Source organism: Euprymna scolopes, chromosome 43, assembly GCF_053919585.1.
Source record: "Euprymna scolopes isolate OS-2025 chromosome 43, ASM5391958v1, whole genome shotgun sequence".
Lineage (NCBI taxonomy): Eukaryota > Metazoa > Mollusca > Cephalopoda > Sepiida > Sepiolidae > Euprymna > Euprymna scolopes.
In genome coordinates, this window is record NC_136524.1 from 48,735,276 (window position 1) to 48,753,163 (window position 17,888).

At 35.6% G+C, this 17,888-nt stretch overlaps 1 protein-coding gene across 3 annotated transcripts in view; it reads right to left on the reverse strand.

The window, feature by feature from the left end:
* Positions 1-2,379: 2,379 nt before the first annotated feature.
* Positions 2,380-17,888, reverse strand: part of LOC145268330 (adenylate kinase 7-like) — a 107,186-nt gene continuing 91,677 nt past the window's right edge. For all 3 annotated transcript variants that reach the window (XM_080123821.1, XM_080123822.1, XM_080123820.1), the window contains 4 exons: positions 14,196-14,276; positions 12,809-12,948; positions 6,820-6,978; positions 2,380-2,599 (listed from right to left, as the gene is read on the reverse strand). In XM_080123821.1, coding sequence (XP_079979947.1) covers positions 2,561-2,599; positions 6,820-6,978; positions 12,809-12,948; positions 14,196-14,276 — 419 coding nt within the window. In that variant the 3' untranslated portion in view covers positions 2,380-2,560. The remainder of the gene's footprint in view (positions 2,600-6,819; positions 6,979-12,808; positions 12,949-14,195; positions 14,277-17,888) is intronic.

Here is a 17,888-nt window from a genome sequence, read left to right on the forward strand (position 1 = left end):
TGTTTACTGTTTGAATGGTTTCAGCAATGCCAGATGAGGATTAACCCTGGTAAATGTGTTTTCAGTGCTTCGTCACTAGTTTTCTTGGCCTACATTATCAGCCCTTAAGGTATATTTCCCTTACCTGAAAAGATAAAGGCTCTATAAGACAAGGCTCTTTACATGGCCAACTACGGTACTTCATCGGTCTGTTGAATTACTACAAGTGCTTTATCCCACACTGCGGATCTCCTGTCACCTTTTTCTAATATGTTACATAATAGGAAGGAAAACGAGCAAATTTCACTGAATGATATTCAGCTGAAAGCCTTTAACAAAGCGAAGCAGAAATTAGAAAAAATAATTAGCAATATCATGTAAAAAATAATTAGCAACATCATGTAAAAAATAATTAGCAACATCATGAAAAAAAATAATTAGAAACATCATGTAAAAAATAATTAGCAATATCATGTAAAAAATAATTAGCAACATCATGTAAAAAATAATTAGCAACATCATGTAAAAAATAATTAGCAACAGCATGAAAAAAAAAATAATTAGCAACATCATGAAAAAAATAAGTAACATCATGAAAAAAAATAATTAGCAACATGTAAAAAAATAATAATTAGCAACATCATGTAAAAAATAATTAGCAACATCATGTTAAAAAAAACTAATTAGCAACGCGTAAAAAAAAAATAATTAGCAACATCATGTAAAAAAAAATAGCAACATCACAGAATAAATAAATAGAAACATCATTTAAAAAAATAAATATCAACATTATGTAAAAAAAAATAAATAGCAACATCATGAAAAAAATAAATAGCAACATCATGAAAAAAATAAATAGCAACATCATGAAAAAAAAATAAATAGAAACATCATTTTAAAAAAATAAATAGAAACACCATGTAAAAAAAATAAATAGAAACATCATGTAAAAAAATAATTAGCAACATCATGTAAAAAAAAATTATTAGCAACATCATGTAAAAAATTAACATGAAAGAGGAAAAAAAAAGAACTGACCTCTTAATCGATGTCCCCATCGCCCAACCAGAAGTTGATAACGTTGAAATTAAAGCTAGTCAATAAAAAAAAAGAGGATGGTTTGCAAAAATTGGCGACACAAAACCCGACTCCTCCTTGTACAAAACGGGCGAGTTTAGGGTGAACCAATTAATGTTTTGGGACAATTTTTCGATATTTGTTGTCTGAAAGATCGAGGTTTAAAACGATACCAGTTTCGTCAGGTTCTGTCGCCTTTGTCAAAAGTTTTTACAAGACGTACAAACACACACCCACATTTAGCCTTTTCTATATCAGATTAGCCTGTGTTCCTGGCATTGCCCGGGTGTTTGGAGATGTGTGTTGAGCAAAAAAAAAAAGTGGTAGTAAGCAGGCAGGCAGGCTCGAACCTGTACAGCGAAGGAGGAAAAGAACGTGAAAAAAAAGAGGATAGTGAATTCCATGAGTTGGTAATTAACTTTTGCTCAGGTGGAGGATATTGGCACAAGGACAAAATAAAAAAAAAAAATTTTTAAGATAGAGAGAGAGGTGGGATTGAACTCGAAACCGTAGGGTAATTAGTCTTCCTCGCTAACCATTAGGCCAAAGAGGATAGCGAATTCAATGAGTTGGAAATTAACTTAAATCTCAAAGGACTTGCAAAGCATGCACAGAAATGAACGTTGTTTTAAATCTGGTCAGGGGCCAGGTAAGGTTTCACTTTCTGTCGTGGTATTTGTTTGCTTCCCCGCAAATTAGACACAAGGTCGTTTTTTATGTGGGGGGGAAAAACCAGCTCCTCCAAAAAATACTCTGGCAGTATCCAAAAAACAATACTAATTGTCTCAGTATGAAAGGTTTCCCCTACATTGACCAAGGACCAATTAAGTGAAGTATCAGCCAAGCTTCTCACTTTTTCAAACAGTTTTGCTTTATACGAAAAACCCCCGAGACAACACCATGGTGGTAATTTTGTTTAACTTGATCAAAAAAAATATAGAGACGATGTCCATTTGCGAATCTGAGGTATTACAATCTGAGAAATATGCGAAAACTTCTTGCGGAATCTAACTGACACGAGAACCTCGATGCAAAAAGCCTTTCGCGAACATTTTGTCTTTTATATATATAGATTAAAATTCTACTTGTTAATTTTCCATAATTTTTGGTATACACTAATATTTTTCACTGATTAGGTAAGTATATGTATACGTTTTCCTACTTATTTTATTTTAAACTCATATTTTCACTTGAGTCTCAATAGAAATAAGCACCTTACCGTGACACTGTTCTATTAATCATAAAAAAAATGAACAACAGACTGGCTTTACTTTATGTATTAGAAAATATAAAAAATATGATAAAAAAAACAACACAGGGTAATAGCTTTCACATTTTTATTTATTCTTTCTCTTTGGTAAATATTTCTCCACGAATCAAAGCAATCCAAAGTGTTTGGCAAATATTTATACAATAAACTCTTAAAATAATAAAACCAAAATCTCTTTCTCATATCATGATGATGCATTTCCTGGTTATGTAATAAAATTCAATCTTTTTGCCTTCAATCGATTTGTGGATTGTTCTTGTAAAGATATTCAGCCTAAAATACAAAAAAAAAAATTGTTAAGAAAAAAGATACAAACTATAAAAAAAATTAAGAAATATAAAAAATTTAAGAAAAAAAAACAAAATTTGTAAAGAAAAAAAAACAAAATATTTGTTAAGAAAAAAATGCAAAAAATTTGTCAAGAAAAATGCAAAATATTCAAGAAAAATACAAAAGATTTGTTTAAAAATATACAAAAAATTTGTTTTAAAAAATACAAAAATTTATGAAAAAATGCAAAAAGTTAAAAAAAAATGTACACTTTCAAGTAGTAAAAAATAACAGTGCATCACAGAATTTGAAAAAAGTCATGTTACACCAAGCAATGTAAAAAGAATCACATTGCACTATATAATTTTTTTTTTAATATTCGTTACACATCATAATTTAAAAAAAAAAAATCATATTTTACCATATTCTCTAAAATGTTACATGACATAATTTTAATAACTTCTCACACAACATAATTTTTGAAATTATGTTACAGCACATGTAAAACTTGAATGCCTACTAGAGAGAACCTGAATGCCTGCTAGATACTCTTCCAATGTCTAAAAGTCTTTGCACAGGAGTTTTTCAGAACAACATGGCATGAGGACACTTTTCCAAAGAAGTAAACCATGGTTAAATATTCAAAATAACTTAGCATTCACAGTACAAGCAAGATCTCCTCTCTATGGATAAGTCACACTAGCTTTTATGAGCAATGGTGCACCTCCTTCAAGTGATGTTGCCTATGGTAACAGCTTGTAGCAGGATATTCTACCAGACTAGATGAATTCTTGTCCTGGTATTCAGTTAGACCAAGAGACCAAAAAAGAAGGTATACTATAACATATTTAAAATGGTCAATCGGGAGAGAAAAATTATGTTCCCAACTTCTTTATTAACTTAGTGTTTGAGATATAAAGGAGAATATTTGATGAAATATTCAAATATCTATGTATCATATAGAGATCAAGTGTTAGGCCTTGGAGGGGGGGGGGCTTGATTTCTGAGAATTTCGATTGAAGTAAAATGAAACAAAGATAAAAAGGGAAAAGCTTATCTCCTTTATTTTTTTGCTTGATGATAGATCTGCTAAGTAAACTTCTCCATAAAAGTCAGAGTGCCTACACGTTGAGCCAGAGCCGCCAACAAAACCCAGACAAAAGAGTCAACCACCTGCTATTCATGAATGACCTCAAGCTATATTCTAGCTTAAATGATGACTTAAGTCCGCTCTTGGTTTGAATAAGTGTGTCAAGTGCTCCATCGCTAGTGGGGCAGATCGCCGAAACAATCTTTCACTTGGTGATACAAGCACCAAAATTGAAATTTGTCAACCATCTTGAAAACTGGCAGTCATCTTGAATTTTCTGATGGCTAACGTTCTTTTCTTTTTTTTATTTAAGTGTATGTTCTGAACGTTATTTGTGCTAATTTTGGTGCTTGTATCACTAAGTGAAAGATTCTAATGAAATATTGAGATAACCTGACCCACTACACAGTTGAAAAGAAGGTCCGTATAGAAAACCTAGAGCTTGATGAAAATACTGACATCAGAAGAAGAGCAGGAAAAATACAAATACCTTGGCGTGAAAAAGAACTGTTCAATTCAGCATGCCAAGATGATAGAAGAAAATGGCAGTGAATATATACACCGTGTAAGGAAAATTTGTAAAACAAAATTTACAAACAGAAACAAAATCACTGCGATTAACCATGTTTGCAATAACATACAACTTTGGCATTGTTGAATGGCCACAAACGGACATAAAGAAGACACTAAAATAATGAAAATGCTGACACTGTACCTAATAACTAGGGCTATGACAACAGCATATTCTTTTCATTGTTTTGACTCTCAAGTGTGTATCTGTTGATATCTTATATGCTTTTATATAGAGTGATGTGATTCTCGGTTGATTAACTGTGTCTAACTGTGTCGGATATATACTCGAGAGTCAAAACAACGCTAAGAATGTGTTGTTGTCATAGCCCTAGTAATGACATATAAATAAAAAAGAGAAAGTTCTCACTTAAATAGCTCAATAATGCGTTATTGTTATATATTGGATTGTCCTATTTCGGTTAGTGATTTATTAGAGCTAGGACAACAGCATATTCTGTTCATTGTTTTGACTCTTGAGTGTGCATCCGTTAATATTTTCTATGTTTTTATATAGAGTCATGTGGTTCTCGGGTGATTGTGTCTAACTGTGTCAGATATATATACTCAAAACAATGAAAAGAATATGCTGTTGTCAAAGTGTCTGCCTAGGCTGTATCTGGGTTTCTTGGAGATTGACCATCAGCATCATGTAACCATGGTGAGCACTAGGCAACATCTTATGAGTTCACATAATAAAAACCTGATGATAGCACATCAACAGCAAGAGACAAGAACCAGCAGAACAACCTCTGTTATGAAACTGGTCAAACATTTTGGACAAAGACTGTCTTACAAATGAGACAAAATCAGAAAACAAGCCTACTAGAGAAATAGCCCAAAAGAGGCACCAAGCCCTTCCATTGCAAACAACTTGATAAATGGGCCAACCAACAGCGTGCTAAGTATTTTCTGGATGAATTCACCAAGTACTATATAGATAAGGAAGCCTCCATAGATTGGCAAAAAAGAAGATCGCTACATTATGATCGGAAGAGGATTATAATGGCTGCCCAAGATCAAAGCTTGATGACCAATGCTTTTAAGAAGATGAGTGGTCTTAGCAATTTAAACAAGTGCAGGTTCTGACACACAGAAGTAGAAAATGTGAGCTACATGACATCCAACTGTAATGTTCTGTTGGGGGACGGCTATTATACAATGCGACACAATGGAGTGTGGGAATATCTTTACTGGTACAAGCAATTGCACTTAAAGGGACCGTTAGAATCTGAAAAAGATCTCTCGATTGAAATGTATGAGATAGCAGGTGAATATCTGGCCTCTGATAGGATGCCCCATCCCCAGCTTGAACAAAATAAGAAAATTGAAAAAAAAAAAAAAAAAGAAAATGGTGACACTGTACCGAATGACATACAGAAACTAGTGTCTGCCCAGAGGAGCAGAATGAGTCTCTCAGAAATTGACCATCACCAGCATAACACTCGTGTGAGGCTCAGGCAATATCTAATCTATGTTTTCTTCGTGTCAACACGGGAAGAATCTTTTGCTCTGTGAATTCCAACTCGAGGACTGTCTACTGCGAAATTAGGCAAACATTTTGGACAAGAACTTCTGACAAATTGAAACAGAAACACAAAATAAAGAAGGCTCTATAGATAAACTAAAAAGAAAATCGCTCCATTATGATCAGGAGAGGATGATAATGGCTGTCCAAGATCAAGGTTTTATGACCAATACTTTTAAGAAGATGAGTGGTCTCAGCAATGACAATAAGTGCAGGTTTTGTCACACAGAAGTAGAGTGGGTGGGTCACCTGACATCCATTTATAAAGTTCTGCTGGAGGACGGCTACTATATAATGCAATAATGCAACACAATGGAGTATGTAAATATCTTTACTGGACCATCTGTAGAAATGTTGAATATTGAATGCAGCAGCAACTCCCGGGAACATGTTTACCAGAAAGAACAGTTGGAAATAAGTCATCTACCATCCCCTATGATTTGATCAGAGAGACTTAGATTACTGGAGGAGAGGGAAGGGAGTTCACCGTGCTGGCCAGGATTTTACATGACTGAAAAAAATACTTGCAGGTTGGGTTGATGGATTGCAAAAGAATTTGTGAAAGGACATATTTAATTTTAATAACAATTGCTTTTAAGAAGACGAGTGGTCTCAGCAATTTAAACAAGTGCAGGGTCTCTCACGCAGAAGCAGAGAGTGTGAGCCACCTGACACCTACTTGTAAGGTTCTGCTAAGGTACGGCTATGATATAAGGTGACACAATGGAGTGTGTAAATATTTCCATTGGATTGTCTGTAAAAAAAAAAAAAAAGAAAAAATTAATTTTGCATGTAGCAGTAAATCCTCGGAACATGTTTACCAGAAAGAACAGTTGGAAATAAGTCATACACCATCCGCTATGACTATGCAATTCCTACAACTGCGTACCTAGAAAATGGGGCTATTAAGGCTGACATAGTGATATGGGACAGGAAGGAGAAAGAAACAACCTTAGTAGAAGTTAGTGTCCTTAATGATGCTTGATTAAATAGAGCTGAGAGAGAAAAGATAATGAGATGCCAAACAAAACTTACTAAATAGTCAACAGGATCATCAGGTCGTACTTTGCAGCAGTCGATAAGACCTTTACCCAAAGTTGGCATCACATGTCTCATCAAATAATGTCTTAACGGAATCGAACGGACTTTAAGTTGTTCAAATTCTTGCTGCTTTACTTCGTATAACTGTCTTGCCTGAAAAAAGTAAATAAAAACAAAGTTTAACCATAAAACAGTTTGCAAGTAAAACAATATTTAAAAAAAAATCTTTTTTTACTACAAATGAGTCATTACTTATTAAGACTAGAAGCCACTCGAGCATAATCTATAATAATTTCTCTTAATCAGTCTGGATCTGTCACAGCATGCACCCATTTTTTTATGTTGTGAAGACGCCCACTAATTAGCATATGTAGGTGAACAAGATATAGATAAAGGTATCAAGTCAGCAAGACCGGCGAGCTGTGTTCTAACGCCGGATAGGCAAGATGCATGTGCCGGTTGCTCCATGAAAGACTTTAACACGCCCTCTGCCGGACAATCTTCCAACTGCAGTACAACTGCACCTTTGTAAATATGTATTATATTTTCGTCTTAATATATTTGTTTTACCTTTACTTTCTGCGTTCGTATTGTTATTGATACAGACACAACAGTTTACAAACATACCTGTCGGCAAACAGACACGTAAAAGACAACCTCTGATCACGCTTCTATCATACATAATAAAAATAGTGATGACTTTTCTTGTTTATTTTTGATAACAAAGAAAAACACAAACTTCCTATTTTTTTGTATATCCGACAAAAACAGCTGACTTTAATTTTGGACTGAGATTAATATATACACAGTCAATAAACACTCCAGACATTTTTGACTAATAAATACAGCCAGGAATTAATTGTAATCATTTGTACATTTAAGAGTCCATTACAGTAACCTGCATGCCTTTTCATAATGCCAGTGACTTTTTCAGCAATAAGCAGCTTTCCAAGGAGTTTAAGGAGATTCCCAAATTCCAACCTAGATGCACTCTTATCAAGTCACCAAGCCCAGAAGTTGATGGATCCAGCAGCAGTAGTACTAAAACATTAAGTAATTAATGCAATATAAATCATCCTTTTAAACACTCGTTTAGCCAAAACCACTATCAATAAGTTCCCACACTCTTTATTTCTGCCTAAACATACATTCCATGAACACAGCTGATTTCTTAGAACTGCACACCTGTGGAACTCTGATCCGCTTGCCTGCTTTCCTGCTGACTACAATCTGATTGTCTTCAAGTTCAACGTAAACAAGTTCTTGATGAACCATCTCCTTAAGTAATCCAATTTAAAAAATTTCCATTACTTAAGTATATCCATTAACCTTGATCCTCGAGTGGCCTCCGGGCCTTGATAAGTGGTGACTCCTTTGTAGAAAAAACAAAAAAAAAACTACCTGGATGTTATACACACTTCACTCTCTACTGCTGTCTACTTTCTGAGACCCTCCCCTCTCTCAGCCTGCCAATCTAATTCCTGCTATCGCTTCGACTCTTTCTTCCTCCAACACCAGCTCCACTGGTTCCAGTTTGCTCCAGTGCCTACTGACGTCCAGCTACCTCCTCCAGGATCCCACTGACATTCAGTTACCAGTTTCAGTGCCTGTTAACATCCAGCTACCTAATCCAGTTCCAATTCCCCCCTTTATGTCCAGATACCTGTTCCAGCATCAGATCCCGTCTGCACGGTCCAGACCAACCTGATGCATGTCACCCTACTTCAGGGATGCTTAAATTTCAACCACATGAGACACTCCTTCTCACTCTGAAACAATCCAGATACACAATTTCCATTGCCTTATGATTTTTCGGGAGGGGGGGGGGTTACCTCTGGTAAATGAAATATACGATATCTATCATCTTTAATCGTCCATCTGTGTCTGTTATCTCTGCTATTGTCGATACCTCTTTCATCTTGGGTCTACTTTCTTAGTTGCACAGTCGACTGGTACTTCATCTGTCGACCTGCTACAACAGGTCTTTGTCATGATAAGGTGCAGCGAACTAAGTGTTATGGTATTCGTTTGATGCACAGTTAGGAATTAATAAGATTAGTTATCATAATATCATATCTATTCTAGAAATTTTCTTGGAAACTACTGGGCCGATCTAGCTGAAACTTTGTATGGACCTTTGTTATGTTAAGATGCAGCGAACTAAGTATTATGGTATCCATTCGAAACACAGTTAGGGATTAGTAGTGATTAAAAGAAGTAGAGAAGCAGTCTTGTGGCAACGTGTTCCAAAGATAGGAAATTTTTGCAAAGAAACTCTGTTCATGGAAATTCCATTTTGATAGGAAGACAAGAAGAGTTCTTTGCAGTTGTGGTAAAAAGACAAGTCCTTGCTGTGAGGGAGGAAATAGAGACTAACACTCAGTTGAAAACCTTCCATGAAAATAATGATAAAGTAGAGAAAGACTAACATCTGTATGAAAGGGACTGTAGAGAACAGAAGAGATCTTCCCCTCACTAGATTACAAAGTCAATTTTGAACTATTGAGGCAAAAAATACAGTGCTCTGAGTAGCATCTCCATTGATGTTTTGTATTCATATCTTAGGGGACTCTTCCATTTTCATATTATGCACAGTGGAAGACAAGGAAAGCTCTTGGCAGTTGTGGTATCAAGACGAGTTCTTGCTGTGAATGTCTTACATTAGATTTTGGGGAAAAAGCATATAAGGACTCTTTTGGTTCAGATGTCCTCATAATCATCACCTTTTGTGATAATAAGGTGCAGCGAACCAAGTATTATGGTATCTGTTTGGTGTGTAGTTAGGATTAATCACCACAATATAATATTTATTCTAAAAGTTTTCTTGGAACCTACTGGGTCGATCTAGCAGTAATTTTTTATCCACTTCTATTATAATCGTCTTCAGCCCTCCACTCTTCAATGCCAGCAAGACAGGCGCAAACCATAAAAAAATGTTTGTGCCACGGATTGATTATTATATTGCTAACAGCAAAGCACCAGAATTCCTATGCAAGTTGGGAAACCGTTTCAATGCAATGAAAACAGTAGTAACAACGCCATCTATGATGGCTAACTATTTTCTCCAAACTATGAATTATCGATGAAAATAATTTTGCAACTTCAATGGAGTTTATTTCTCCTCACCCACAGAACTCCTCTATATATAGAGAGAGATATATATATTCACTTTTATATCGAAGTGAAGCTTGGCATCTCAAAATCAGTCAGAAGAAGAAATTAGATGTGCTTGATTGCAAATGCCTTAGAAAGATCAAATGGAGAATTCAAGAGATCGCACTGGTATCGCCAATAATCTGCAAACGATATCAAGGCTAGCTCGGATATACTCTGAGTTTGGTCCTAGAGAGATTTGCCAAGAAAGTTGTGCGAGCCTTTTCTAGTCTCACACAAAAACACGCGTTCACATCTCAAGCTATATTACTTGTCATATACATACGTGCACACAAACATACGCGCGCACATCCATACACATACATATATTCACGTTCGCATATATACACTCACATTCACATATATACACACACACACGCTAATGTACACACATGTACTCACATATGCGCACACACACGCACACATGGACAACGTCACTTCCCTTTCAAAGAAAATCCACACATGCGCAAAAGACCACCGGAAACAAGTATAAAAACAAGAGCAATAAGCAGCATCTTTCTTTTCAGACCAGCTCTCGAGCTGAGAGGTTCAGCAAACCAGCCGCCTCCCTTTTGGGAGGTGTGCGCTCGCGCGCGTCACGTCCCCTGCTACTATGTACGGGGCACGAGCTAACAGACAGTATGTACACTTTATACGTTTTCTATCTCCATGGTCTGGATTGACTTTTTCTCATTCTCTCTCTATACTACAATAGACTTTCCTCCTCACCAGCTAACAGCGAGAGATGCACACCAAACTGGATTGACTTTCTCTCTTTCTCTCTCTACTACAATAGACCTTCCTTCTTACCAGTAAACAGCAAGAGATGCACGCAAAACTAAACACATGTTGTACCCTTTTCTTTCATGCGTTTCTTCACGAAATAAATCCTAGTTCGTTTAAATCAAGTAAACGCGTTATTCGTTCCTTCCTCAAAGCAATTCATTTTTCCTTTCCCAATTCAAATCATTTTTCCTATCTTGTACGACTGGGGGATATGTATAATATATCCACCAGTCCACTACAAAGTACTCTAATGGACTCCCTAATAGAAAAAAAAAGAGGAAGACCAAAACTGAACTGGAAACATACTATCGAGGGGGGGGGAGGCTTAAAGACTCTGATTTGGTTTACCAAGGTCACATAGAATTAGAGATAGGGTACTTTTGAAATAGTCGACCAGTTAAGTTAGTTGGTGAAATGCAGAGCTAGCAGCAGATGGATGATAAAGACGCAGTTCTCAAAACCACCCAGGAAAATATGAAGCTTTATTAAATATTTTTTTACTACTAAGTCGCTACTTGTCAAGGCTAAAAAGCCAGTCGAGGATAATGGTTAATAAGGTGGATGGATTGACACTTGGATGAAGAATATGAAGAGTAGATTAAAAAATCGTCTGCGACTCAAAACAGCAGCCGAAGCAGAAAACAGCAATTATTCACTCCTTGCTTAGAAATATCGCCCATGGAATATGAGAAATAAAGGACAAAATAGAAGAGGGGCAGCAAAGAAATTTCAACACAATTCATACCCCTTTTTTAAAAAAATTTCTTCACATTTTGTTCCACATATGGATGCCAAACACTCACCCGCTATCACATACATTCCAACCAAGAGATCTTTTTCAGATTCTAACTGACCCTTTCAGAACAATTTTTTGTATCTCTTTACCGGGTATATTTGGCAGGTAACTTTTGAAATTCTTTTTCATCCGTCCAGTTGCTCATATAACTACAAGAATGATGGAAATCTTCATTTTTTTTTTTTTTTTTTTTTTTTTTACAAGGTGGTCACCACTTATCAAGGCCCGGAAGCCACTCAGGGATAAGGCTTATTGCACGTTAGCGTTGAGATTTAATAAAGTGTCTACTTAAGGGGGCAGTTCATCAGGAATTAGTTTACGTTAGACTTAAAGACATCCAGGTTGTAGTCAGGAGGGAAGCAGGAAGACGGAACAGAGTGCCACAGGTGTGCAGTTCTAAGAGACACTTTGTTCATGGAATCTATGTTTTGATTTAGGCACAGATAAATAGTGGGAAAAATCTTCCTAAGATTCCAGTTTCTTTTCATGTTGCACATCAGCTCTGTTTAATCAAGTATCATTTGGAGATACTAACTTCTACTAAGGTTGCTTCTTTCTCCTTCTTGTCCTATATCACTATGTTAAATTTAATAGCTCCGTTTCCAAATGTTCATAAAATTAAATAAAATGTTATAAATATTTTGTGCTGTGTATGGTCATCAGTCCGTCCATGCAGTCCAGCATACAAAACAAAACCTAACATGGCAACTCAAACCTACAAATACTTTAATGGTGAATGCTCTGACGAACTGCAAACACTTGTACCTCCCCGACGTAACTACCCCCGACAAACCCGACAAGCTACTAAGTCTCATCCCTTTACAGTAGAGATCCCTAGGTGCAAGAAAACCTTTTACTCCAATAGTTTCTTCCCCAGAACTGCGGGTCTTTGGAACTCCCTTCCGGGATTCTGCTTTCCCAACTGCACTGATATGCAGAAGTTCAAGTGTAATGTTAACAAACATCTTGCTACTCATCTCCCTTCATAATGACCCTGCTAATTAAGTCCCCGATAGTAGCCCCCTGCTTCAAAGTGGCACTGTGCCTTGTTTGGGGTGAAAATTGAATAAAAAAAAAAAAATAAAAAAATAAAAAAAACGTTCATAACATATTTAACGGAAATTTACCAAGGCAATTCATAACACCAAGAAAAAAAAAAAAAAAAAAAAACGTGCATAACATATTTAACGGAAATTTTAAGGCAATCCATAACACCAAGCCTGTATTATGGATTGCCTTGAAATTTACCCATTCTTTTTCTCGCAGTTTTCTTGTCGCTTCTTCTTCCATTTCAAGTTTTTCTTTTAGAATTCTGTCTTCTTCATTTTTTCTGTATAACTCTTTTTCTATAGCAAGTCTTGTCTGCTCGAGTTCCTCTTTTGTTGGGCCTGAAAGAAAATCCAACAAATAATGATTAGTGATGTCTTTTACAGAGATCTTTCATAATTTCGTAAACCACACACACACACACACACACACACACACACAATTATTTCATGTACCCACAATAAAATGAGATATGGTATTTTATGTATCAAATTTCAGTATTTACTTCAACAGAGCTCAATATGTAGAGCTACCAAGGACTTTGATTTGGTTTAGCAAGGTCACATGGGTTTAGAGATAGGGTATTTTTGAAATTTTGGATTGGATCTTGTGGACGGGGTCTGATGTTGGAACAAGTACCCTGTTGACGTCTGGCTACTTATTCCAACGTCAGATTCCGTCCACAAGACCCAAACCAACCTGAGGCACATCATCAGGCCTCAGGGACACCTGAATTTCAATCCCATGAGATGCTCATCATCACTCCAGAACGATCCAGATTCCTGATTTTCATTGCCTCATGATTTACGATTTCGGTAAATAAAATGCATGATATCTATCATTTTAGCCAATCATTTAGGTTTGTCATCTCTTGATATTGCCGCCACCTCTTTGCCTGGTGCCTACCTTCTTAGTTGTATGGTTGATTAACACTTCACCTATTGGCCCACTGCAATAATATATACAAGAATCGTTCCAAAAGTAAAGCCTCCTATTTTTTAACTAAAAAAATTGAAGAGTTATGAAGACAGGAGTGGTACCATTAAAACGAGCAACCTTTAGTACTCCAAAATTTATTTTTCTACACAATTACCATCTTTCTCAATGCCCTTTTGCCAACGATGAATAATGACTGTGCATGGGCGTCCAGTGCATACTTTGTCATATGAGCGTCATTCCAAAAGTAAAGCCTCCTATTTTTTTACTCATAAAGTTGAAGAGCTACAAAAACGGGAGTGATACCATTAAAACAAATACTTTTGCGCTTCAGAATTTATTTTTCTACATAGTTATCGCCATTCTCAATGCACTTTGGTCAGAAATCCAATGATGCATCTCTGCTTCTGACACATGCTCATGACAGTGGTTGCTTTCTTAGAGTCCCGCACCGTCAATATCTGCAACAGAGAGATGAAAATTTAAGATAATGAATGCTCAAGTTCAGTCATCATAACAATGCAATTTGCAATCTCCTCTGATCCATTCAGGCAAAATAAAAAATAGGAGGAATTACTGTTGGAACGTCCGTCATATAAAATAAAAGGTTCTTCTTTGAGATCTTAGATAAAGAACCCAAGTCAATACTTACCATAATTGCGTGGACTCTTGATGATTTCTATTATTTTTTGCACGGTGTCACCCATCATTTCTGAGGTGTCTTTGACTACATCTGCAATGAAAATAAGTTCCAGCTCTAAATATAAATCATACCTAACCAGGTAATAAGACAAAACATGTTTATGATTAATGGGGGAAACATTAATGGAGGCTGAACACAAGCTAGATTCCCAGATATACTATGAAGAGATTGCCAGAAGAATAAAGCATGCAGAATAGCTAAACAGATGGCAAAGAGCGTATCCTATATCTTCACAAAGCCACAATTCACTCATACATGGAGTATTGTTGCCACATCTGGGTTAGTGCATTTACTACTAGTCTCTCAATCTTAGACAAGGTCCAAAAAAAAAATCTCAAAACTAATAGGTCCCGCACTATCGGCCAAGCTCCAGCCTCTGTCATATCACTGCAATGTTACATCTCTATGCCTGACTTACAAACACTTTGATGGAATGTGCTCTGATGAACTCATAGCACTTGTGCATTCTCAACGTACATACCCACAACTAACCTGACGAGCAGCAAAATCCCACCTCTTGCACTGTTGAGGTCCCTAGATGCTGCAAAACTTTCTATGCTAATAGTTTCTTCTCTTGGACTGCTGGAGCTTGGAATTCCCTCTTTGTTTCCTGCTTCCTCGACTGTACTAACCTTCAGAAGTTTAAACGTAATGTGGACAGACATCTCGCTGCTCAACTCACTTCAGTTCCCTGTTAGACACGATCCCAAATATGTTCTAAGTAGCGATATGCCTTGTTTAGGGTGAAAATGAGTTAAAAAAAAAAAATTAATGAACTAAACTAGCTTCCTCAGCTGTTGTATATCTATTTAATCTTATTTATTATGTATATATGTAATCTACTTAATCTAATTTTTAGTCTAATTTAATTTACATTTAATCTATTTTTATTTCTTTTATTTGGCCTTTTCTTGTTAAATAGACCTGCTACCTTTATTTGGCCTTTTCTTGTTAAATAGACCTGCTACCTCAACTGTTATACATCTATTAACACAAGCACTCGCATCCATCATATTCAATATATCATTTATTTCATATGTTGGCTGATGGCCTTTAGAAATTGACTTCCAAAACCAACCTATCTCTGCCCAGGTCTTTATTTATTCCTATTTCTCTTAAGTCCATTTTTTATCGCTTTCTCTCACTTATGAACTGAACCTGCTACCTAAACTGTTCTACATATTCTAATGCAAGAACTCTCATTCATTCTTTCACCATGGCCATACCAATGAAATCTCCTGTTCTCTATACATCTCCTTATATTTAATCTTCCTCTGAGGTCATCAGATCTATGCATGTTAATGTTGAAAATTTGCACTCACATCACATTTTATATTTTATGTAAATTAAATTATTATTTTAATATGTTTTTCATTTTAAAAGCTAATTGTCCGGTTAAAACAATTTTTTTACAAGTTTCATAGTTCGTTCTTTGAAATAACTCACGGTTCAGAATTTTTTACATGCATCATTTGGATTATTCGGACTATTGTTCCCATCTTAAAGTGTTCTTTTCACGTTTCAGTTGACGTTACCTCCAATCTTTTTGCAGGTGTATCTTGTCAAATTTGGATATCTTTCAGCTCAGGAATTTGCACACAATTTCAAATGGAATCCTTTATTTAATCTATGAAGCATGCTCTTGTTCCATCAGCCATGACTGGGTAGAAGTCCTATTTGGAATTTTACTTTGAGTGTCGCTCACACTGAGAATTAACTCCTAATCTCCAGAAGAGTGTCAATTACATTAACAAGAAATAACACCATGAAGGCGTGAATGAAAAACAGAATCACCAAAGTTAAGGCACATTGAACCTGGTTAGTAACAGATGGGCGACCAATTTTGGAAAATTAGATGATGACCAACTTGGAAATACCAGGCGCTGTATGTAGTAGAACGTTGATACCTTCCTGCAAGAGCTGCAAAAACCTAATGTCATCATCTCTCCTAATGAGGATATACATGCGACTGGGGACCACTTGTGAGTTTCATACTCCCATGGAACTTCCTCCTTTGGATCAAGCCGGTTAAACCCATCTAATTTTGGGGGTGTTTTTCTTAATGAGGAGTTGTGATTTGGTCGGTGATAACAGACACATCCAAAGTCGCATATTGACAGACGAGCAATTAGCACGTCACTGCACAGGTACAATACTAAGTTCCACCAAAAGCTTCGTTCATGCACAATATAAATCAGTTCTAGTCGAGACGTCAACATAAGGCAAACGTGACATTTCGTCTCGCTTCTCATCATCATCATCATCATCATCATCATCATGGTGATGAGAAGCAAGTAATAAACTCAAGACCAACTGGAATTAAATTTCTATCATGATGCCTGCTGACCTAGTAACTCAACTTATATATTCTATATTATATTTCTCTTAGTCTGTTTGTCTGTCCATTCTAGTTTTTCTTGGAAACTACTGGGCCAATCTGCCTGAAATTTTGTATGAGCCTTTATTATGATAAGAGTTCAGTGAACTAAGTATTCAGATATCCTTTCAATGCAAAACAGAGATTAATAGGGATTAGTCACCACGATACCACATTTACTCTACAAGTTTTCTCGGAAACTATAGAACCGATCTGGCTGAAATTTTGTATGGACTTTTGTTATGATAAGGTGCATCGAACTAAGCATTATGGTATCCATTCAATGCACAGTTAGGAGTTAATAGGGATTAGTATTCAATGCAAAAATGAACACAAATTTAACGATATTCAACCATCAATTTTAGCATAAAGCACTCATCCTAGGTTTTTTGTTTTTAATGAGCTAGTCTTTTTTGTTTGTTTTTAATGGGCTAGTCTTTTTTGTTTGTTTTTAATGGGCTAGTCTTTTTTAGTTGTTTTTAATGGGTTAATCTTTTTTGTTTGTTTTTAATGGGCCAGTCTTTTTTTTGTTTTTAATGAGCTAGTCTTTTTTGTTTGTTTTTAATGGGCTAGTCTTTTTTGTTTATTTTTAATGGGCTAGTCTTTTTTGTTTATTTTTAATGGGCTAGTCTTTTTTAGTTGTTTTTAATGGGTTAATCTTTTTTGTTTGTTTTTAATGGGCCAGTCTTTTTTTTGTTTTTAATGAGCTAGTCTTTTTTGTTTGTTTTTAATGGGCTAGTCTTTTTTGTTTATTTTTAATGGGCTAGTCTTTTTTAGTTGTTTTTAATGGGTTAATCTTTTTTGTTTGTTTTTAATGGGCCAGTCTTTTTTTTGTTTTTAATGGGCTAGTCTTTTTTGTTTTTAATTGGCTAGTCTTTTTATTTGTTTTTAATGGACTAGTCTTTTTTTGTTTGTTTTTAATGGGCTAGTCTTTTTTTGTTTGTTTTTAATTGGCTAGTCTTTTTTTTTTGTTTATAATCAGCTAGTCTTTTTTGTTTGTTTTTAATGGGCTAGTGTGTCTAAAATATTATAGAGAAAACATTTGTGTTTTCTTTTGAACTCTGTGACCCTTTTTTTATTCAAGTCAGATACATACAGACACGGTCAACTTGGCAACAAACACCAATACTCTACAAGAGCATTCTTTGGTAGAAAATGGTAATAAAAATTCGGAAATTAAAAAAAAAAAAGAAGATTAATATCTTTAAATTTTAAATACTAGTTGCCTTGAATAAGTAGCTATTAGGCAATTAACTATCTAAGTA